The 23911-nt window shown below is 39.0% G+C and overlaps 1 protein-coding gene across 1 annotated transcript in view; it reads left to right on the top strand.

Annotated features, from left to right (window-relative positions):
• Nucleotides 1-23911, top strand: part of LOC133756402 (uncharacterized) — a 304699-nt gene that overhangs the window by 113611 nt on the left and 167177 nt on the right. Inside the window, exons 14-17 of the mRNA XM_062187100.1 lie at nucleotides 1884-2048; nucleotides 18754-18836; nucleotides 20507-20626; nucleotides 21635-21856. Coding sequence (XP_062043084.1) covers nucleotides 1884-2048; nucleotides 18754-18836; nucleotides 20507-20626; nucleotides 21635-21856 — 590 coding nt within the window. The remainder of the gene's footprint in view (nucleotides 1-1883; nucleotides 2049-18753; nucleotides 18837-20506; nucleotides 20627-21634; nucleotides 21857-23911) is intronic.

The raw sequence follows: 23911 nt of genomic DNA, 5'->3' as shown, positions 1-23911 counted from the left end.
TTTCCTTCTGAAAGGGGCCCTCCCACACCTCCACAGACTTAGCCTCAGTGCTGTTCAGCTTTGCAGATATTATGTGTTTACTAGTGTTTCTCCTCTTCTACACAGCCAGACCCAGGTTGGTAGTGACTGGTGATCTTGTCCCACCCCTGGTGCCTGGCACATAGCCATGGCTCAATAAAGAGTTGTTGAATAATGAGGAGATTAATGTATTCCTTAAGAAATCGATGAATTGCAAATCCAGGAAATACATAACAACTATTTTCATTTGACAATAGCACTATGAAGAGGGGAAGGCAGTGTGGACTTAGGGTCTGAAACTCAGTGTGAATCTCTCATTTTCTTCAGAATATTGTGATACCTCTGTGAGATAGTGTTATCAGCATGTAAAATAAATACAGTTGATCATGGGTCAACATCCCTGAATTCAATCAAACATAGACTGAAAATATTTTTAAAACTTTGCATCTGTACTGCACATGTACATACTTTTACTTGTCATTTTTCCCTACGCAATACTCTATAGCAATTATTTACATTGTATTAGATATTCTAAGTAATCTGGAGATGAGTTAAAGTACATGGGAGGGTGGAGCTAACGTTGTGGTGTATTGGGATGCTGTAGAAGCACATAGAGAGTGGATGATGGCGCTTAATACTGAAGCTAAGAAATTAGGAGCCGGGGCAGATTGATCACTGAAGCTCAGTAGGTATGCCCAGTCATTAAGAGAACTACTATGTGAGTATGAGAGCTCCAGTATCTGTCTGGCTTTAGCTATGTCCACATTTTGTCCCTCCAAATCCTCAATCCAGCATTCCTGCCTGCATAGGATAAGGAAGACAAATTTTATCTTAGACACCAATACCTATCTCAGATCATAGATATTCTATATTTTAGTTAATATTTTGTTGGTCAAATGTTATCCTTAGTCTATGGAAGAATCCTGTGTGGAGAGACCATCACAAATAATTGCATGTTATCAATATCTCTAATCACCTTTCTGATAGTGTTTAGGGAATTAGTACTTCTATAAACTGCTTTCAAGATTTTAAGAATTTGGAATGACCACTTCAGGATCACCATTTGGTGAAGGATTAAGGCAAGTTTTAGACTTTGTGCACTTTGTTCTCTCAGACGTTTTTAATTTCCAGAGAGCATTAATGGGTCTGAGTCTTGCATCTGAGTGCAGAATTGAGCCTCAGAAAACCACAAAATATTTTAAAGCGATTAATCTGCATAAAAGTTAATTATCTTAAAATTTTATATGCCTTTAAGATATGGAAATGCATCAAAATACTTTAAAGTTATTTAATCTTTTTAAGTGCATAAATTGGTTGGAAAATTAGTTTCTTTTACCTTCTCATTCTCCCACTGTCTTTGTCTCTCTCCTTTTTCTTTCTTTTATTCAGAATAGTGAAGTTGTCACATTGTAACTTCATTTACAAACCTTATAAGGCTTCCAATAATTGCAACATTAAACTCTTCAAATTGGGGCCTAGCTGGGAAAATTCCATACAGATGTTAATTAGGGCCTTAGTAAGTATTGTACCATTCATGCATTTATCATTAGACATTATTATAATATGCTTATATCTTTGGCTTAGTTTGCAGGATTCTTCACCACCCATCACGGTTAATTATAACAACGGTTTTTTGTTTGATCCACTTCGATCTCAAAGTCCTTCCTGTGAACTGCTGGAAAAGAAAAAGCTTTAAACAGTCATGCAGGTCTTTAATTGTGAATTAGTTTTGACAGGACTGGGAGGCGGAGCCCGGCCTGGGTTCTCCGTGATGCTAGCTGACAGCCCCTTGCTGCTCCAGGAGCTAGGCAACATGTGGAAGGGATTGTTCTTTTCCATTTCACAGCTTGCCATTTCCTCTGCAGGGCAGCCCCTGACCCCTCAGAGAGATCCTGACACCCATAAGGGAAGTGTTCCCACTGCTGTAAAGGAAGTGGGGAAGCAGTTTAACGCTCTGAAAGAATGGAGGAGGGTGTGTCGAAAAGATCTGGGGGGGGCAGAGAGAGATGGGCTTAAAACGTTTCCAGCAGGTGAGCGTCTGGGCTGCATTGTCTCTTTCCACGACAGAGGACTGCAAATATGTTTATTTGGGGGTTGGGAAGCTACCTTTTGAAAAAAAAATTTTTTTGAAGTGGAAGCAGCAATAAAAATGGATGTGTCACCTGTGAATAATCAAAATAAAGATTTGAGGAAAAAGGTACAAATAGGTGTTTGCTGCCCTAGTCCATTCTGTTGGTGCATGAGGTATGTTTCTGATTACACTGTGTGTATGGATGACATCAACAAGGTCAGACTACAGCGTGTGTTTTCAGGACGTTTTACACTCTCAGTATTTTATTTGGCTTCATACACTCATCACAGTCATATTTTCTTCTGTACTTGTACAGTTAAGCAGTGCAGCAGAAGGGGAATTGCATTATATTATTCAAACTGGTTTGATATTCTTCCTAGTAAATCTCCATAGGCCAATTATTTATTTTCTTTTTTAAAGATTTATTTGAAAGATGAGAGGGAGAAGGAGAGGGAGAGGGAGAGAGAGAGGGAGAGGAAGAGGGAGAGGGAGAGGGAGAGGGAGAGGGAGAGGAAGAGGAAGAGAGAGGGAGAGGGAGAGGGAGAGGGAGAGGGAGAGGAAGGGAGAGGGAGAAGGAGAGGGAGAGGAAGGGAGAGGGAGAAGGAGAGGGAGAGGGAGAAGGAGAGGGAGAGGAAGGGAGAGGGAGAAGGAGAGGGAGAGGGAGAGGGAGAGGGAGAGAGAGAGGGAGAGAGAGAAGTAGAGGGAGAAGAAGGTGAGGGAGAGGGAGAGGGAGAGGGAGAGGGGGAGGGGGAGAGAGAGGGAGAGGGAGAGGGACAGAGAGAGAGAGGGAGAGAATCTTCCATCTGCTGGTTCACTCCCCAAATGGATGCAACAATCAAATCTGGACCAACCAGCAGCCAGTAGCCAGGAACTCCACCCAGGTCCCCACATAGGCGGCAGGGGCCCCAGCACTTGAACCGTCTTCCATTGCTTCTGAGATACATCAGAAGGAAGATGACTAGGGAGCGGAGGAGCTGGAACTGGAACCAGCACTCCAGTACAGGGTAGCAGTGCTGGGAGAGGCATCCTAACACCCTGTGCCACAGCTTTGGTTCCACCATAGACCATTTTAAAACTGCTCAAATTATCAATATTTCAGGAGCCACCATGGAAGCAATTTTTTAAAGTACCACTTTTTCTTTTGGAAACTAACACCTGTATAGAATACCCAATTTTCTGAATGCATGTTTTAAAGTAGCTACAATAAGACTTTCACCCTGCTTCAAACACAATTGTTATGTATGTGTGTGTGCATTTGTAGTATATTTTCCTTTATTTATTGTAGCGACTATGTTAATGAATGCAATCATATTCCATAGTCACTCAGAAAAATGTAGTATCAAAAAAAATGTAGTATCAAAAAAAAAATCCTACTTGTCTTTGACCAACTTCTCTTGCTTAATCATCCCAGAATTTAGACAAATGTCTTGGCAAGATGGTAATGCAGAAATGGTTATCGACAAGTAGAGTTATAGTTCCAGGCTGCATATGAACCGTTACCCATACTGTTTTAGTGAAAACACTACAGAACCCTAAAGTACAAAAATTCCTCCTTTCATTCTATTCACCTGCTCTGGCAAAGCAGATGCTTGTAGTGAGTTTCTCTATGGTTGGGCTATGTGTTGTGTTTATCATCAAGTGCATTTTCATCAGCATTAGGACATTTGTCTCCTAGATTAGGAAACCAGAACACTTTGAAACAGCCCCAGGAGCAGGGACTTAGGGGAGAAGAGTTGCTGTGGAGTTATGACAAGACACATTAGGGCATTCCTAAAAGAACCCATAGCTAAATGCACAGTATGGATCAGTTGGAAATAAGGAATTGTGGGGATAAAGTTCAGTTTTAGGGTCAGGTGTTGTGGTGCAGCTGGTTGTGGTATGGCACTTGGGATACCTGCATCCCATATTGGAGTGCTTGGATTGAGTCCTGGCTCCTCCGCTGCTGATACAGCTTCCTGTAAATGTTTGTCCTGGGAGGCAGCAGATGATGGCACAAATATTTGGGCCCCTGCCTCCCATATTGGAGACCTGGATGGAGTTCCTAGCTCCTGACTTCAACCTGATACAGGCTTGGATATTGGAGATATTTGGGGAGTGAACCAGCAATGGAAGATTCCTTCCTTCCTCCCTTCCTCCCTTCCTCCCTTCCTCCCTTCCTCCCTCCCTCCCTTCCTTCCTTCCTTCCTTCCTTCCTTCCTTCCTTCCTTCCTTCCTTCCTTCCTTCCTTCCTCTATTTCTCTCCTTTTCTTTCTTTCTTTCTTTCTTTCTTTCTTTCTTTCTTTCTTTCTTTCTTTCTTTCTTTCTTTCTTTCTTGTTAAGATTATTTGCTGGGGGGGGGGCACAGGCATTTGGCACAGCAGTGCAGACAACACTTTGGACACCCACATCACCTATTAAAATGCCTGGGTTTGAGTCCTGGTGCTGCTTTCGATTCCAGCTTCCTACTAATGTACACCATGGGAGGCAGCAGATATTGGCTCAAGTGGTTGGGTCTCTGCCACGCCAGTGGGAGATACAGGTTAAATTCTAGAGTTCTAACTTCAGCCTGGCCCAGCCACAACTATTCAGGGCATTTGGAAAGTGAACAAGCAGATGTAAGATTTCTTCTTGCCTTTTCACATTTCAAATAAAATGAAAATAAATTTTAAAAATGTAAAAAAGATTATTTAATTGATTAAATAGACACTGAATTTTATTTCACCAGAAACTTGAGCATTTAGTATTTTGTGTTGAAGTTTCAGTGACAAAAATATGACAATATATGCATAGAAATAAATATAAAGGAAGCATAATGCTAATATTTTTGTTTTAAAGATGTATCTATTTATTTGGAAGGCAGAGTTACAGAGACAGGGAGGGAGGGAGGGAGGGATGGAGGGAGGGAGAGAAGGAGGTGGGGAGAGAGAGAAAGAGAGAGAGAGAGAGAGAGAGAGAGAATCTCCTATTGCTGGTTCATTCCCCAAATGTCTAAAATGGCTGGGGCTGGGTCAGGCCAAAGCCAAGAGTCTGGAGCTCCATCTGGATCTCCCACAGGGTGACAGGGCCCAGGCCCTTTGGCCATCTTCTACAGCTTTCCCAAGAGCATTAGCAGGGAGCTGGGTGGGAAGGTGAGCAGCTGGGACTTGAACTGGTGCTCATGTGGCATGCTGGCATTGTGTGTGGTGGCTTAACCCACTGTGCCACCACGCCCACCCCATAACGCTAATTTTATTTATTTATTTATTTTTAACTTTTATTTAATGAATATAAATTTTCCAGTGTACAGCTTATGGATTACAATGGCTTCCCCCTCCCATAACTTCCCTCCCACCCGCAACCCTCCCCTCTCCCGCTCCCTCTTCCCTTCCATTTGCATCAAAATTCATTTTCAATTCTCTTTATATACAGAAGATCAATTTAGTATAAAGATTTCAACAGTTTGCACCCACATAGAAACACAAAGTGAAACATACTGTTTGAGTACTAGTTATAGCATTAAATCACAATGTACAGCACATTAAGGACAGAGATCCCACATGAGGAGCAAGTGCACAGTGGCTCCTGTTTCTATTTGCCTCTCAATCAGCCCCTTCTATCAGCCCCTTCTAACGCTAATTTTAAATACATCCATGGTTCTTGTAATATGTACAGACTAGAGGAATAGGTTGTGAGAACATAATTTAGTGATAAAGAGTACAGAACCCTAAAGCAATTTGGTTGCTCCTTTCATTCTCCTCATCTCTCTCTCCGGATTCTTCTCAGATTCTCTGTTAGGCTGGCAGATTGTCTTTATCAGCAGGTGCACCGTCATCAGCATTAACATTATATTAACTACATGTGTGCACACACACGTAACACCTCCTGAGGCCAGACATTTAAAAGGCAGCATTTCCTTAAAACACTACAGTATCTATTGAACCATAATTAATAGTGTCCCTTTATGCTTTCATCTCGACTTTTAATAGTATTTTTCCTTTTTCAGATTCACAGGTATTAGGTGTCATGTGTGTGAGCGATTTTCATGAGAAAGCTTTAACTTTCATTTTGAAAGGCAAGGACATAGAGATAGAAAAACAGAAAGAGAGTGAGATCTTCACCGCTGAAATGCCCACTGTAGCTGGATTGTGTGTCAGGCTGCAACCAGGAAACCAGAACTCAATCCTGGTCTTCTGCTCAGTTCAGGGACCCAAGTACGTGAGGTGTCACCTGCTAACAGGGACTGCTTTAAGCTGAAACCAGAAGCAGAGACGGGACTCAAACCAAGGTGCTTTGACACAAGATGTAGGTGTACCTCGCAGCGTCTTTAACAGTTGCACCAAATGCATACCCAGCATGAAATAAAATTTTTACCAAGTGTGAGCTAGTTGTTACAGAAGGCAGGAATTCATCAGGTGGACACTTTTTTATTTGTAGTGCCTCTGATTTCAAATGAAATCTGTTGTTGGGTTTCTAGTTTGCAAATATTTTCTCCCATCTATATCTTGCCCTTTCCTCCTCTTTATAGTGCATTTAATGGAACAAAGATTTTTAATTTTAACGAAGACCAAATTGTCAATTTCTTTTTTTATGGATTGAAGTTTGGGTGTCAAGTTCAAGAATATTTTGCCTAGCCTTAGATGCTGATGACTTTCTCCTATTTCTCTTTTTTATTAAAGTGAATTCCTTAATGTTTAAGGAGTGAAATTTAGGTATATTTTCCCTACAAAAATGTCTAACTGCTCCAATATCATTTGCTGAAAAGTCTGTGTTTCCTTCATTGAATTACTTTGCACGTTCTTTAAAGATCAGCATGTGGGCGTATTTTTGTGGATTCATTTTGGTGACTCTGTTCTCTCCTGTTATATGTTCATCCCTCTGTCTGTACCACACAGTCTGGATTACTGTAGTTAATTAAGCTTAATATCAGAGTGACTTCTTCCATTTATTTTCTTTAAGACAATTGCTTTAGCTATTGTAAGATCTCTGTCTTTCCATATACATATAGCTTATCTGTATCTACAAAGAAAAACAGTGCTGGGATATTTATAAGACATATCAAATTTATAAAACAATTCAGGGAGAAGTAATATCTTTGCTACGTAGAGTTTTCCTAATCTATGAATATCTCTACAACATTTTAGGTCATGTATGGGGGGATACCTTCCATTTGTTTGTTCATTCTCCAAATGGCTAATGGCTACAACAGCTGGGTCTGGGGTTGGGCTGGGCTGAATCCAGGAACCTAGAACTCCATACAGGTCTCCCACATGAGTGACAGGGGCACAAGTACTTGGGCCATCCTCTGCTGTTTTCCCAGGGACATTAGCAGGGAGTTGGAATGGAAGCAGAGCCACTGAGATTGTAACTGGAGCTCATATGGGATGCTAGCGTCACAGGCAGTACCTTAACCCACTGGGCCCCAACCAGGCCCCAACAGCAATCGTTTTATTTATTTTTTATTTCTAAACTACAGATTTTTACTTCCTTTTTTGTCTTATGGTAGTTGTTACAAGTTTCAGCACTATGTCGAACAGCAGTAGTGTTCTTGTTCTATTTTTGATCTCTGGGGGAAGGCATTCAATCTTTCACCATAGCATATGATAGCGGTAAGTTGTATGGGGATGGTTTTTATCAAGATGAGGTGCCTTTGATTGCAAACGGATTTTGTATTTTGTCAGGCTTTTCTTTGTTTTACTGGGTATGATAGAATGATTTATCTACCTTGATTATTGATATGTTAGATTTCAAATAAAGAACCCATCTCGGATACTGATAACAAATCCCACCTGGCTATCGTGTGCAATTATTTTCACACACTTTGAATTCAATTTGCTACATGTTTTAAGAATTTTTCTAATCTATTCTCAGAGACATTGGTCTGCAATTTTTTGTCTAGTTTTGATGCAAAGGTAGAAAATGCCCTGTAAAATGAGCTTGGAGGTGTTTTTCCACTGTTTTCTGTAATATAATGTGTAAAATTGTTGTTAATTCTGTAAATGTTTGGATGGAGTTGTTTACATATATGTATGTATGTGTGTGTGTACAAATGTGTATATATAAATTTGCATATATATAAATTAGATTTTGTTTTTTATTGTGTTTTTCAGATCACCTGTATCGTAATTGATTTGTTTCTATTGGTTCTTTTTTTTAACTTTTATTTAGCAAATATAAATTTCCAATGTACAGCTTATGGATTACAATGGCTTCCCCCCCCCCCATAACTTCCCTCCCACCCGCAACCCTCCCAACTCCTGCTCCCTCTCCCATTCCATTCACATCAAGATTCATTTTCAATTACCTTTATATACAGAAGATCAATTTAGTATATATTGAGTAAACAGTTATTCAACAGTTTGCACCCACACCGAAACATAAAGTGTAAAATACTGTTTGAGTACTAGTTATAGCATTAAATCACAACGTACAGCACATTAAGCACAGAGATCCTACATGAGGAGTAAGTGCACAGTGACTCCTGTTGTTGACTTAACAAATTGACACTCTTGTTTATGGTGTCAGTAATCTCCCTAAAGCTCTTGTCATGAGTTGCCAAGGCTATGGAAGCCTTTTGAGTTCGCTGACTTTGATCTTATTTAGACAAGGTCATAGTCAAAGTGGAGGTTCACTCCTCCCTTCAGAGAAAGGTACCTCCTTCTCTGATGGCCCGTTCTTTCTACTGGGATCTCACTCACAGAGATCTTTCATTTAGGTTTTGTTTTTTTTTTTTTTTTTTGCCAGAGTCTCTTGGCTTTCCATGTGCTCTTCAGCCAGATCCGAATGCCTTAAGGGCTGATTCTGAGGCCAGAGTTCTGTTTAGGACACCTGCCATTCTATGAGTCTGTTGTATATCCCACTTTCCATGTTTGATCATTCTCTCCCTTTTTTATTCTATCAGTTAATATTAGCAGACACTAGTCTTGTTTGTGTGATCCCTTTGACTCTTAGTCCTATCATTATGATCAATTGTGAATAGAAATTGATCACTTTGACTAGTGAGATGGCATTGGTACATGCCACCTTGATGGGATTGAATTGGAATCCCCTAGCACATTTCTAACTCTATTGGTTATATCATTTCATGAGACTTGTGGAATCCTTAACTATAACTGAGACTTCTTCTATTCCTATTTCCTCTTTATCAATTTTCACTTCATAATTTTTGAGGCTATGTAGTTTGTGCATAAATATTTAATATTATTATTATGTTATTGATAGATTGATATTTTCATGTGTGTTGGACAGCTTTCATTTTTCTTAAGTCTATTTTATTTGATTTAATATAGGCCATTCTGCTTTTTAAAAATCAGTGTCTGCATGGTGTATGTTTTTCTTTTTCTTTTTTTTTTTTTGACAGGCAGAGTGGACAGTGAGAGAGACAGACAGAGAGAAAGGTCTTCCTTTGCCGTTGGTTCACCCTACAATGGCCGCCGCGGCTGGCGCACTGCGGCCGGCGCACCGCGCTGATCCGATGGCAGGAGCCAGGTGCTTCTCCTGGTGTCCCATGGGGTGCAGGGCCCAAGCACTTGGGCCATCCTCCACTGCACTCCCAGGCCACAGCAGAGAGCTGGCCTGGAAGAGGGGCAACCGGGACAGAATGTGGCACCCCGACCGGGACTAGAACCCGGTGTGCCGGCGCCGCAAGGCGGAAGATTAGCCTAGTGAGCCGCGGCACCGGCTCATGGTGTATGTTTTTCAATTTTTTACTTTAAGTCTACCTATGCCAATGACTTTGAAGTATCTTTTATAGTTTTGTCATTTAAAAAAATTTTTTTTGCTGATATCTAACTTCTAATTGAAATAGGACATATACATTTAAGGTAATTATTTGTATGTGATGTTAATGTTTGTTTTCTCATTGTTTCTTGGTTCTCATTTCTGTCTTCCACTTTAGTTTCCTGCCTATCTATTGCTTGAATTTTCTAGGATTCCATCATGATGCACTTACAGCTCTCGTATAGATTTCTTTGTACAGTTTTCACTGTGGTTACTCTGTGACTTATCACAGTTTCCTGTCATCACTGTTTTACTACTTTAATTCCCTTGTGGACATCTTATTTTTATCCAGTTCCCTTTCCTCTTGCATTTTAAAAATACCACTGTCCTGAATAATACTTAGTGTTGCAATTGTTGTTCTAAGAATCATGTATGATTGATAAATTGTATGATGAAAATGATAGAGTAATGTACATACTAATGTTTGATTTTCTTTCAATTTTTCTTTTTTCCTTCCAAGATTCCTTGACTTATTATTTCTTGTTTCTGTTTGAGCAATGTTAGCCATTTGTTAAGAATAGGTCTGCTAGTGGTAACTTCTTTAAGTTTTCTTTCATTGATCATGCATATTCCATTTATTCCTGAATAACAGCCTTTGGGATATAGCATATGATTTTGATACTTTTTGTTTCTTTCAGCACTTGAAAAAGTTGTGCCGTTTTGGTGTGCATGATTTGGGGCATTCCACTGGCCCTGTTCTGAGGATACCTGAGAGGAGGCTAGAAGGAGTTCCCCAGGCAGGTCCACTTGTGCCTCTGGGTGGGACAAGAACTTTCCCGTTTCAAGATGTTAAAAAGTTCTAGATTAGGCGCTCGTTGTTGCTTGTTGCTGCTGCCCCTGTGCCACTTGTAGTCTACTGTCAGGGAAGGGTACTCAGGAAATGAGGTTCCTGGGGTATCTTCCTTACAGGGGCTGCATGACTCAAAGGGTTTTCCTTTCAGTGGGAGTACAAACAAGTCTATCTGGACAGTTACTGCTGAGGAGGTAGGCAGATACCGGAGTTGGGTGACTTCTGTTGAGTGGGATGGGATGGTGTGTAAGGTGTCCTGCTGTATCATTGCCCCAGTCTGGTCTCTGACTGCTTCATCTACCCCTTTATTTCTTTCTTCTCTCACTGCCTCTTGCATGATTCTCGGGGATTATAGTTGCATTAGTGTAGAAAAATGTGTAATTCTATCTTGACCAAATGCAATTCCTTCTGTTGTCTTGTCTTGTCTGTTTATTTGTTTGTATTTGTTTTTACATAGGGACTTAGAGTATTTTGAAAGGTTTTCAGTATTTCATTCAGGACTTGGGGAATATGGAAGCAAAAAAGTATTGGTGGTAAAATATAGATAATATAAAATTTGTCATTTTAGCCATGTTCATTAAGAATATTCATGTTGTTAAACAGGTGTTGGTACACCCACAGTTTTTCCTAGTGCAAAACTGAAATGCTAAACACATTAATCAGTAAACTCTATATTTCACTATCTCTATCTTCTAGTAACCTCTATTCTTCCTGTTGTCGCCATGAATTTGATTACTGTAGGTATCCCAGATAAAGGGATTTCAAAAAGCTCATGGAAAATGGAATTAAAAGATAAGTTTACTCTGGTGAACTGATTTTTGAATCTCATGGTTACTTTTCTCATAATATACACTTCCACAAAGTTTTTAAAGACCCTCTGGGATAAGCAAAATCCTATAATATTTGACTTGTTTCACTCATCATAATGTCTTCAAGAAAGGAGTTAAAACCTGAACTGGCAAATTTTATTACCCACCGAAGTGTTTTAAACCAGTTCTGTGGAGAAGAATTTAAAATTAGTGGTCAACTTGACTTTTGGAAGATGCAAAGCCTGGTATAAGATATGAACTCAAAAAAGTTAGCTATTGCTTTATTTTCTACAGAGTTTTATTATTCAATTTTTTTCTTCTCTACAGAGAAAGGACTGCAGTTATATTGTTGAATCACAGCTCTGTGTTTGTTTTTGTGTCAACTAGTTGCACTTTAAGAACATTGTCTTCTAGCACTAATAGCTATGTGGCTGCTGGAAATACGTAAGGAAGAGTTCAGAAAGAACTCAGCTGAGTGAAAATTTAGTAGGAGAACAGAACCTGACTATGGATGGCAGAGAGCTTTAAATTCAGACTTTGAATATATCATTTAGTGCCCTCAGTGAAATTTCTTAGTGAGTCTTTATTTTTCACCTATAAGGAATAGAATGCTGGTTGGATTTGAATATTTGCAATTGTTTATGTAAAGTGTCATGCACATAGTAGGTGTTCACAAAATCATCCCAGTTTTAATGAGCTGTTTTCCATAATGCCAGACACAGTCTTGACTATATCATATATACCCTGCCTAAGTTGTGATATTTGACAATAATCCCCACTATTCCTACTTGTAATTTTCTCTAAGCAGTAGAGATTTACAAATGGGTAAAATAATTCATTCTTGCAAATAGCTTTGGATTGTCTAAGTTCAGTGAAAGTGTTAATTGATGATAACCAGAGAAAGCTCATGAGCAGCATATTAAAATTTCTGAATTCTTTTATTGTGTTTAAGATGGAGAGTTTAATATTTTTAATAATAATGTGGGGAAAGCTGACTTTCATAAAAAGACTGGATGATCTTATTATGATTGGTAGAAATGGGTGATGTTTAAAGATTATTCTTGGGAAGAATAATCAAGTAATTATTGCTTTTACATTATAATCATATTTTATTGGACAAGGAATACATTTTTTATCTTATGAATGCAAAATATTGAAAGGTTGCTACTGGATTTATATGATGGCAAAATATTTTCAGTTCTGCGTTGGCTACAGAGGTAATCAAAATAATTGGGCTTAAATAAGTAACATATGAAAACGTTTTGTTAACTGACAAATATTGTGTAAGTATAGTATAGTGTATTATTCTCAGTGCTCTAACTGCTGCTATTCATAAGAGGTACCAATAGCGTGAGTTGGATGGTAGACCCATGTGGAAATATTGTGGCTCCGTGGTTTGGAAAATAGTGAATGCATGAAAGGACGCCTTCATTTTATTCCTGCTTCCATTTATATTAAAATAGCCCCAGACATAAAACAATCAAACATGTTAATATTTCTAGAAAATCAATCCATAAAGTCGTAGGTACAGTCTACTTTTTACTAAATACTTTGGGTCCTGGAAGCACACCTAAACTCCAGTTTTTTAACAATTGCCCTAAATTAACAGCTAAATTTTTGAAGATGCCTTTGCTCATTTGTACTTGCCGTGAAGATAAGAGGTTTTCTTATTTCTGGCCTTTGTTGTAAATATTTATCAATTCATGTTTGTGGCATTCATGAAATTATTAACATTGTTCAAACATGCCACCAGCAGAGAATTCTTTCAACTCATTATTTGCATCTTGCTAATTTCTAGCTTATTCTCAGTTAGTATTTTAAATTAGATATTTGATTGTAGTTTTGAATAGGCTTAAAGCATTTTTTGTTTTCATAACTGGTCTATAAATTTCATTGGTAGACTTAAGATCCCTTCCACAGATGACATTAAACTAATGCGGCCTTCCATGAACTTTCTGAAATTTTTTGAAAATTCCTGGATGATCCCTCATGCTTAATGATATTTTTGGAAAGAAACACAAGTCTACACATGAAATTTATTTATGCTTTGTATATACTTTGTATGTATAACCTGATGGTAGTTTTTTTACACGGCATTTTTCTACTTCTCTGTGTCACTGTGGCCTATCACATAAGGTCAAATATGAAATTTTCTACTTGGAGCATCATGTCAACACTAAAAATTTTGGATTTGGAAGCATTTGGTATTCTCAGATTAGGAATATTCAACCTGTATAAAAGAAAAGCACATTTCAAAAGATTTCAGCATCTAATTCTGATATTGATAAACACATTAATACTAAGATTTTGGTCTGTGGTTATAGGCAGAGTCATTACAACATGCCATTGAGAATTCATAGTTGGTGCTTATTTTGGCCTTTAAACTGTTCATTTGTACTGTGAACTAGATTATGTGCTTCTAACTGTCAGTTAGCTGAATGTATTTCAAGTCAATTTACTAAAATAGTCACTGTTAAGCGGTATATTTGGACAGAGTTGACACCTTTGACATTTTCTAAAATGGCAAAAGTAACTGTATTTAAGGGTATGATTTATGAATGTTGTGTGCCTCCAGAACTTCCATTTGATTATGGTTTTCTGTTTGGTTGCTGGATCTCTTCCCACAAACTATTGAAAAAATATTAATTAGTATTTGTGCAATCAGGTATATAACACGTGGACAGGACCACACAGATACATAATATGATCTACACACAGTGACTTTCTAAAAAGAAAGTCTTCCAATTGTCTTTGTCTCATGGGAGTAGAACAGTTGGAATCGTGGTAGAAGCAGAGAGTACGGAAGAAGAAGAAGATAAATAGGTTGGAACTGCTTTTATGAAACACATAATCTTTGGTATAAATAAGAAAAGCAACTTGCCATGATTAAAAAGTATTTTGAATCCTTAGTTGTCTTCTAGATTGCTGGCCTCTATTAAAAACTTCTTAAAATAATAGATAGATTTAATTCCTCAAGCAAAAGAAAAATTATATCATCTTAAAGATTTTCCATATTTATTATATAGATGTGACTTGACTACAGGGGGAAAAAGGAGCAAAAGCTCATGTATTGCAAGTTTTAAATGTATCAGGCTAAGGTTTACTTAATTGGAACCTCCAGGCAATAAAGGAGCCCTTTTTAAAATTCTGTGATTCTTAATATGCTAAATAATGCAAAGCTTCGACTCTTCAAGCATGAGACACACATCTGGCAGCTTAACATTTAAATTACAGGGGGAAAAACCCTCCCTTCAGTAGTAATTTTCTCAAAGAAAAGAATGGGAAATGTATTACAACTAAATTTAATTTCTTTTTAGATTTTCATCTTGTCTAATTGCAGGCATTTTTCTAGGTTCTTTGTATTTATATTTTACCACATTTCTGTACTTTTTATTAATCTTTAATTTGAGATGCTTCTTTACAGCTCTTAAAGACATGCGGCATGTTTTACTTAGCAAATTGTTTCACAAAATCCATCTGATCTCAAGTAATAAAGACAATGGTATATGAAATAAAAGGAAAATGGAATTTCAGAGACCCATAAAAATATTACTGACAAAAAAGCAACATTTTCAGTTGGCTCCATTTTCAGGCTTTAATTTTTTTCCCGTATTAATGTTTTCTCTGTTTTGTCATTTTCTGGCTGTTTTTCATGCAGAAGTTATTATAAACAGCATTCTTTCCTTATATTTCTCCGAAGGACAGTGTCAGGTCCTTGATTAATTTTACAAAGGTCATTTGGAAAAACCATTAAAAATATGCCAAGTAAAAAAGATTAGCACAACACAAGGAAAATGCACTCTTATAAACATATGCATTTATATATAGGTAGGGTACTGTAGCATTATACAATCTTGACAAGTGTTTTCTTTGTGCACCTCATGTATTATTAAAAATATGACTGTTTCATTTATTTTTTCTGGGTGATACCAGCTGACACATTCCCCAGACAACAGCAGGTTAATGTTATTTGTAAACATGCTATCCTTTTTCTTAATATAAAAATATATGACAGCTAATAGTCTCATAAAATAAAGTGGACTTTCAAAATAATTATCCTACATTTGTATTAAATGTTTGCTAGTTAAACTGTGACAAATTCACATATGAACATTCATATCTACATTTTAATTGAAAAATTAAGCAACATTATAACTTTCAATGTTAACTGTAGTAGAACATCAATACTAACTCTTCTGTTATCACCATCCATTGGACAGAAAACATGAAGGTGCTCTTTGGGGGGTCACTGCCATCAAGAAGCACAGGAGGGGAGACATTTATAAGCAAATCTTGTAAGGTTGGGACTAGAAGTGGAAGTGGAAGCTGAGAAGTCCCACTGAACTGAGGGCACAGAGTTCAGCGGCTGGATTCTTCAGAGTAGACAGAGATCAGGCAAATATGAGCATCAGGACCCGTCCCCACCATGAGTCCTTGGCTCAGGCCTTGTGACATATAACCCCGGTAACAGCAACTGATGCTTCACTAAGTGGCTACTTGATACCGGCTGTTCCAGACTTGAGAGTGGGATGGAAACAGCAAATTTGGAAAAGAGGTGGAGTGAAGCCCAGCTGGAAGAGGCATGTTAACTGCCGCCATGCTCAATTTGCACAGCAAATGGAGGTACCATCAGTGTGCATGTTAGAAATAAAAATGTGGGGACCTGTATTGTGGCACACTGGGTTAAGCCACTGCCTGTGATGCCAGCATTCCATGTTGGAGCATGGTTTGAGTTCTGGCTGCTCTGCGTTCCATCCAGCCCTGATCATGTTCCTGGAAAAGCAGTAGAAGACCCAGATGGAGTTCCTGGCTCCTTGATTCGGTCTGGCCCAGCCCCTGCCATTGGGGCCATTGCGGTGGGAACCAGTGAATGGAAGATCTCACTTTCCTTGACTTGTCCCCTTCTCTCTGTCACTCTGCCTTTCAATTAATTAAAATAAATCTTTTTTGTAAAGGAAACAAAATGTGTCTTCTACCGTGGCTTACTTTAAACCTGCAAAAGAAAGACTATAACAAGCTCTGGTGTGATAAGCAGAGGGTTTAAGAATTTGAGTTTGAATTCTGTCAAGTTCGGAAGTTTTCATAGATCCTCTCTAACAAAGTATATGCCCAGATCTTCACAGACTTAAAATTATTATCCAGTAATTGTGTTGTCTACTAGAGCAAATATCAACACATTTCAGAGGAAGATAACAGAATCCAGAGGGCTTTTTTTTAATTTACAACTTCCATGATACAATCTACAATTATAAGACATGCAAAGAAATAAGGGAATACATATTTTAGGAAAGGAAAAAAAGGGGAACAAAATAACGCCATTGGCTTAGGTATTAAATTTGGCAGGAAAAAATATTAAAACACTCATTATAAAAGTTCATTTATTTCAAGACAATTCTAGCAAATGATTAAAAGGAACTGTATTCCTCACGAGTGAATAGTTTGGGGCATCTCAACAAAACACAGGGAAATCGTGTAAAAATCATTGAAACGGAAAACCTCAAATATAAGAATCGAATGAGAACTCACAAGGTAAGTAACTGGTACTGAAATCTAGGCACTCTAAAATGGGGTGAGAGCATCCCTGTGGTGTTTTAGCTAACCACTGTGTCAAATCCCACCTAAGCCACAGCACGGCCCCAGAATAAAGAATATTTTATATGAGAACAAAGGAAACATTAACGACTTTTGAGAATCTACCTCTTGATAGGCACTTTATCACGCTGATAGGCACAACATTCCATTTTAACACATCAATGTATACATCCTATTAAGCCAAAAATGATTACTGGGAGGCAGAATTTGTAAGATGTTCTCCCAAACTCATCCAACCTCTACTCAACAAGCGAGAGATGACCCAGGTGACCCGAATCCCATGAACTATGAAGCATAGAATTTTCTTAGGCTGGTAACAGAAGAGAAGTTAGAGAGACTCAAAACATGCAAAGGATGCAACCTGCTACTGTTGACTTGAAGATGGAGGAAACCACATGGGGAGTTTGAGAAGCAAATGAATTCTGCCAGTAACTAGCAAATCTGAAGAAGACCCCTAGCCCCAGATGAGAATTGCAACCTTGGCTAATATATTACTGTTGGCGAAACAAGCTAAGCCCCACCATGCCCCTAAAGACCTAGGCTAGGTAGCAAGAGGCTGGCAGAGTCATATTCAGGGAGGAAAAAAATTTACAGTTTGCTAACACAGAGTCCATGTCCTTAAAATTTTATACTGCTAATTTTACACACTAAAATATGTTCATATGGACAATTCCAAATGACAGGAGGCAGCAATATTCAACCCCAGAAGGAAGAAGAGAGGGCAGGAAGCAAAATTTTGCTGTTCTTGATACAGATGTCTTTTTGGGAAAAACTATCAGGTCAACCTCCTCATCAAAGCTGTGGCTGCCCTGGGCCCTCCAAGCACTAGAAGCTTCTGGACCAGGATATTTGTAGCAAGACCTTGGGCATAGGTCTTGGTGTAAGAATTCATCCAAGTGAGAGCTCAGACCGTTGACTCAAGAGGCATAAAGCTGTGATAATATCTGTTGATATGATACCTCCCTTTATTTCAGAAACATTTATTGAGGAAGTACTCTTTCTCAGGCAATATGCTAGAAACTTTAGGAGAAACACAGATGAACAAGACACGTGGTCTACAAAGAGGTTATGATCCGAAAAGAATGCTCTCAGCTGGGGATGTCTGGTACTCCAGGGTAGAGTCGGCAGAGTCTGGAGAAAGTTTTGGTTGGCATACCTGGGAGGAGGTTCTGGAAGATGGGTGGATGGCTGGATTACTGCTACGCAAAGCACAGGACAGTTCCTACCACAAAGAATTATCCAGCCCCAAATGTCAATAGTGCTGAGAGGGAGAAACCCTGGTGTAGGAGGAGTCATGCAAGATACGAGGATATCAAAAAGGTAGCTCAGATGAGATGCGCTGGGTACAGAGAACACAGTTCCCTCCAAATCTCAGAGTTTCATAATGGACCATTGAGATGAGGTTCAGGAAAATTTCTTTGAAAATACAATCCCAGAAACACTGTTGGTGATAGAGAATCCCACACAGATGAGTTTATTTGGGAAATAGGTTAGAAGCAGCGCTGCCTGTATATGTGCTCATGCTGTGGTTGATACTCAAGTTCAACGTAAAGTTTGTAAACAGGCTAAATTAATACTGGGAGCATAGAGCAGCTTGGAGCCTTCTCCTTTAGAATTCTTCCTTTCTCCTATTTGTCAGGCCTTAGGTTAGCTCTTGGATTTCATCAGTGTAAGCTTATATGTCTGCTGCACAGAAAATCATAATACGTTTTTCCCACTTTTTTTGTTCTTAACCCTAGGGAGCATTTCTGATAAAATTGGTCCCTGCCCTAAGGACTGTGATCTCAGTGTCTTAAAAGAAGACCACGGATTACACTCTAAGGTAAGATGAAGGCTGGAGAAAGACCATGAAACATCAGCCCCTGATGATTAAGTACGATTTCCTAGAATGTATTTCCAGGTAGAAAGTAAGTTGGTATTGCAAGAAGGTTTTGCGGTGCAGGACATGCTAAACCAGCTGATGTTTGAGAAATCAGTAATGCCAATAATTTTTTTTACACACCGAAATCAGACTTGTTTCAGCTATTGAAGAGTTTGGTTAAGTTAATCAAATGGCAATACCATGGGCAGAGTGATTAGAAAATTTGCTGATTGTGCAGTGCTCCAGTGATTTATCTGGCATGATCATGGTAGCTGCCATCTGGGCAGTGAACCAACGGAAGGAAGAACTTTCTCTCTGTCTCTCTCTCTCTCACTAACTCTGCCTGCCAAAAAAAAAAAAAAAAAAAAGAAAACGGAAGGAAAAAGATTGCTGCCTACCATGATACCTTCTTTTAAAAGTTATCTAAAATATTATCATAATGTTCTCCTTTCTTGACTAAATAAATAAATACAGCCCTGTACTGCATAATGACATTTTAATTGTGAGGCACCACACATACAGTGGTAGTCCTAAGATTATACAGGACTTCACAAAGTTTGCAGAAAATGGAATTAAGAGATAAGTTTATTTTGGTCTAAACAAAATTTGAAATTCAAGTATAGTTTTTTTTTTCTTTTCTTTTTTTTTTTTTTTTTTTTTGACAGGCAGAGTGGACAGTGAGAGAGAGACAGAGAGAAAGGTCTTCCTTTGCCTTTGGTTCACCCTCCAATGGCCGCTGTGGCTGGCGCACCGCGCTGATCCGAAGCCAGGAGCCAGGTGCTTCTCCTGGTCTCCCATGCGGGTGCAGGGCCCAAGGACCTGGGCCATCCTCCACTGCCTTCCCAGGCCACAGCAGAGAGCTGGCCTGGAAGAGGGGCAACTGGGACAGAATCCGGCACCCTGACCGCAGTGCCGGCCTCAAGTATAGTTTTTTCAAAATATTCATTTTTTCTCACTGTGAAGGCCCTTGGTGTGATTGAATTTCAAAACTTTTTTTGAAACCAAAATAAACATCCCTATTATTAACTGATTTTTTACTATATAAGTTTAGAAAGACCATTTTTATGCATTGACTTAAAAAAGACTTTAATGTAAATCTTTCTCTTTTTTCCCCTCATCTAATGTCTGAATAGTGGGCCATCATCTAACCAAATAAATGGGTATTTAATGTCCAGATGACCACCTGCAGCATACACAAATGTGATTGCTTCTATATCATAGTCGGTATGAAAGAAGAGAGCTTAGGACCAAATAGTTTAGCTGCATTTGTCACAGTAAGAGATGCCATTTACAGAGCAATTGGAGATTACGAAGTCCTGGCAAATGTTCTCAGTCCTCTACATCAAATGCTTCAGCTTGATGCTGCTGTGGTCATTGTCATCCCCATTTTACAAATGCGAAAAAAATGAAATATAAGGAAGTGAAGTGATTTAGGCTAAATGATGTTGCTAATAAGTCCATAGCTGGGCATTCACCCTGTCTGGCTCTAGAGTCCATATTTGCATGAACTGTGAGATGATCTTTTGGAAAAAATGTGTATTTCTTTCTTCTTTGTGCCAGGGATATATTTCCTGTATTCGATCCTTATGTCTTTATGTCTTATGTCCTTATGTCTTTAATTTATGGGCTAGGATATAGGCACTCTGGTGTGGGACATGGAAGTTGAAACTGGTATCTTAACCACTAGGTTAAATGCCTACCCCAGATGCTTTTATGTGTCCTCTTTGAGAAACGAAAGAAAGGATATGTTCGTGAGACTTCTAGCTTATTATAAGTTTAATATTAGCCTCTTCAGTATTTTTGCAAAATCCTCATAGCAGTGGTTGATCTTAAATATACTTTGGAATTAGAAGAAAGGCTAAAATAGGTATGATGGCAATGAACATAATCCCTCCAAATACCTAAAATTTGTCTCTATATTTTCTTGGCTTTCATGTTCAATTAAGGTATTCTCTTGTTCATTCTATTTTTACTATTACATTTCACAAATTATTCCTCAATTAACTCTGAATCGCTTCCAGAAGTACCATGCGCATGTTGGGAATATTTTCATTCATGTCAGTGCCGTGAGATGACAGAGCCAGAGCCATTCCTCAGTTTCTAGCAACTTAGTACTGCAGGTAGAAAAGAAAATGTCAATTTTCGAACATGGATAAACCACCTTCTTTTTTTTATTCTTCTTTTATAAAAGATTTACTTATTTATTTATTTGAAAGCAGAGTTACACAGAGAGAGGAGAGGCAGAGAGAGAGAGAGAGAGAGAGAAAGAGAGAGAGAGGTCTTCCATCTGATGGTTCACTTCCCCATTGGCCACAACAGCTGGAGTTGTGCCAGTCCAAAGCCAGGAGCCAGAAGCTTCTTCCAGGTATCCCACGTGGGTGCAGGGACCCAAGAACTTGGGCCGTCTTCTACTGCTTTCCCAGGCCACAGGAGAGAGCTGGATGGGAAGTGTAGCAGCCGGGTCTTGAACCGGCGTCTACATGGGATGCTGGTGCCCCAGGCCAGGGCATTAACCCGCTGCGCCACAGCCCCGGCCCCAGACCACCTTCTTGATGATAAACAATCTCAATTTGAGAAGCTGCACTCCAGTATATGCATTTTGTTTGTTTTTAAATTTCTCATGGTTCTAGGAATTAGTTCAGATCTTCAGTGGATGTCAAAGACTCTAGCCTGGGCAATTCATAAAAGGACGATGGGACAATGAGATTAATGGTGAACTTCAGATGTGCTGCAGAGGTGTTTCAATCGTTAACCTTCAGAGAACAAGCCGCAAGCGTGGTCCCCAGAGAGGCCAGCGATTCCCCCAGGGGGGCAGGAGCAGAAGCCCGAGGGCATTACCGACTGCAGACGTCTCTCCTGCAGATCTTGAGACACAAGTGAATTATGTCTTATTTCCCCCTTGGAACAGTTCATGGAAAGTCCATCCTGTGACATTTTCTGGCAAACACATCAGCCTTGAATTAATGACAGCAAAGAAAGGGGTAACAGTATTTGGCTGGATGGTCTCAGGATTTAGGCTGCATTTAATCTGGAGCTATGAGGGATTTTTGGGGGGAGAGGGGCAAGAGGTGACAATAACAGCACCTTCTAGAAGTGAACATGATGTCATATTTACTTGCTTTGATACTTAAGGTACATCTGCTATGTGTTGTTGTCTGTGACTTGGCGTGCTGTGATTTTTACTAACAGAATCTCTTAGCAGAGTTATCTCCACCCGAAACCTTCCTCCCCTGCCTTCTTAAAAAATGGTGAGCATCACTTGGACAGTCATTACAGATTCCGTGACTGCTCACTTCTGATCTTCCCAGGGCAGTTCAAAAGCATCCATAATCCTCAGGATTCAGTCCTTTATCACCCCTTGCTTGCTCTAAGGCTCTCTGCTTTGATGAAAACAATTCCCTTGGTATTCATCTGGTCAGACAGGCAGGTGAACAATTCTTCCCAGAGACCCACACAAAATGTTGCTGCTAAGTGGAGCTTAGCTGTGCTGACACCTTAATGCTTTCCCATGACACTGGTGTCACTGTCCTAGGAACTGCAAACCATTCTCACCGCTCCTGTCATCTCCATCCTTCTCCACACACTGATAGGCCCTTGGAGGGAATTACGGCCGATGGGATAAAACCTGTAAACACCAATATGGGAATCCTAAGTGCTGCTTCTTGCCATGTAACACCAGTAGATAGGCCTATCTGTCATGAACTCAGACAACTTGGAGATTCTGCTCCTAAAATAGTTTCTGCATAGTTGTTTCATAGAAAAATGAAAACTTTCCTAAATGCACAAGAAAAATCATCAAATACTCAAATTAACACTTGTATCACGCTGTGTATTATGCAAAATACTGCTTAGATCCTTGCTGTATTCCACAACATTTGAAGTGCTATCTCCCTCTCTAAGAATTATATATATATATGTGTGTGTGTGTGTGTGTGTGTATATATATATATGTATATGTGTTAATTAATTGTGCCAATTATAAATCTATCTATGCCTGGATTTATTTTCATAAAAATCTTGTCATCTGTGTAGGACAAACATGATTTCTATTTTTCAGATTAAAAACTGCAGTTCATGTACTTTTAAAAATATTTATTACTTGAAAGATAATTACAGAGAGAGAGAGAGAGACAGAGGGAGAGAGAGAGATCTTTCATCCACTGGTTTACTCCCCAGACGGCTACAACCACCGGGGCTGAAAGGGGTGCATTAACAGGGTCTTGGATTTGTAGTGGAGCACCTGGTACTTCAACAGGTGTTGATACGAAAAGCAGACATGGAAGGTGGCAATTTTACCCACTGGACCACAATGCCGGGCCCTCTCATATACCTTCTATAACCCTTCTGAATTCAAAAAGTAGTGAGAAGACTTGAATATGTGTTGTCTGACCATCACTCAAGTACTCTTTTCACTGGAACACTATACATTTTAGGTTTTCAAATTACTCGAGATACTTTCTGCCTCTCAATTTGTGTTTGGAAGAGTTCTCACTCTTTGTTTCCTAACTGGTATTGTATTTGAGGGGAATCTTTATAAAACAAATATGTAGTCTGTAAAATTAAAAATTGATCTCTGAATTTTAGCAATTTCTATTCAAATATTTATCCTTGATTTCCATACGATGTGTCAGGAAATGAGTAGTCATACACATCATATATAACATGTGTTATTCTGGAATAAATCTTTGTTACCAGTTTCCAGTTTAAAGTATGAATACTCATCATGCTGAAGACATTGCTTTTTGAGGAATCTCCCTCATTTTTTAATGATGATGTCTTTGGCTTTAGGGTACAGACAGGGATTATAGGGGTAAAGATCTACTTTCTTCTATTTTTAAATGTTGGCAATGTCATAGGTAAAGCACTCTCTCTTAGGCAGAGATTCACTGTAGAGGAGTGCTTGGTAGGCAGGTGACCATGTTGATCTTGTGTGGACAGGCTCTCACACCCTGACAGTTTCTCTACACACATTTACCTCCTTTTTTGGAATCACAACTCTTACTGTTTTGTGCTTTTGTTCATTTCTTGGTGTCATT

Source organism: Lepus europaeus, chromosome 3, assembly GCF_033115175.1.
Source record: "Lepus europaeus isolate LE1 chromosome 3, mLepTim1.pri, whole genome shotgun sequence".
Lineage (NCBI taxonomy): Eukaryota > Metazoa > Chordata > Mammalia > Lagomorpha > Leporidae > Lepus > Lepus europaeus.
This window is presented reverse-complemented; position numbering and strand designations above follow the sequence as displayed.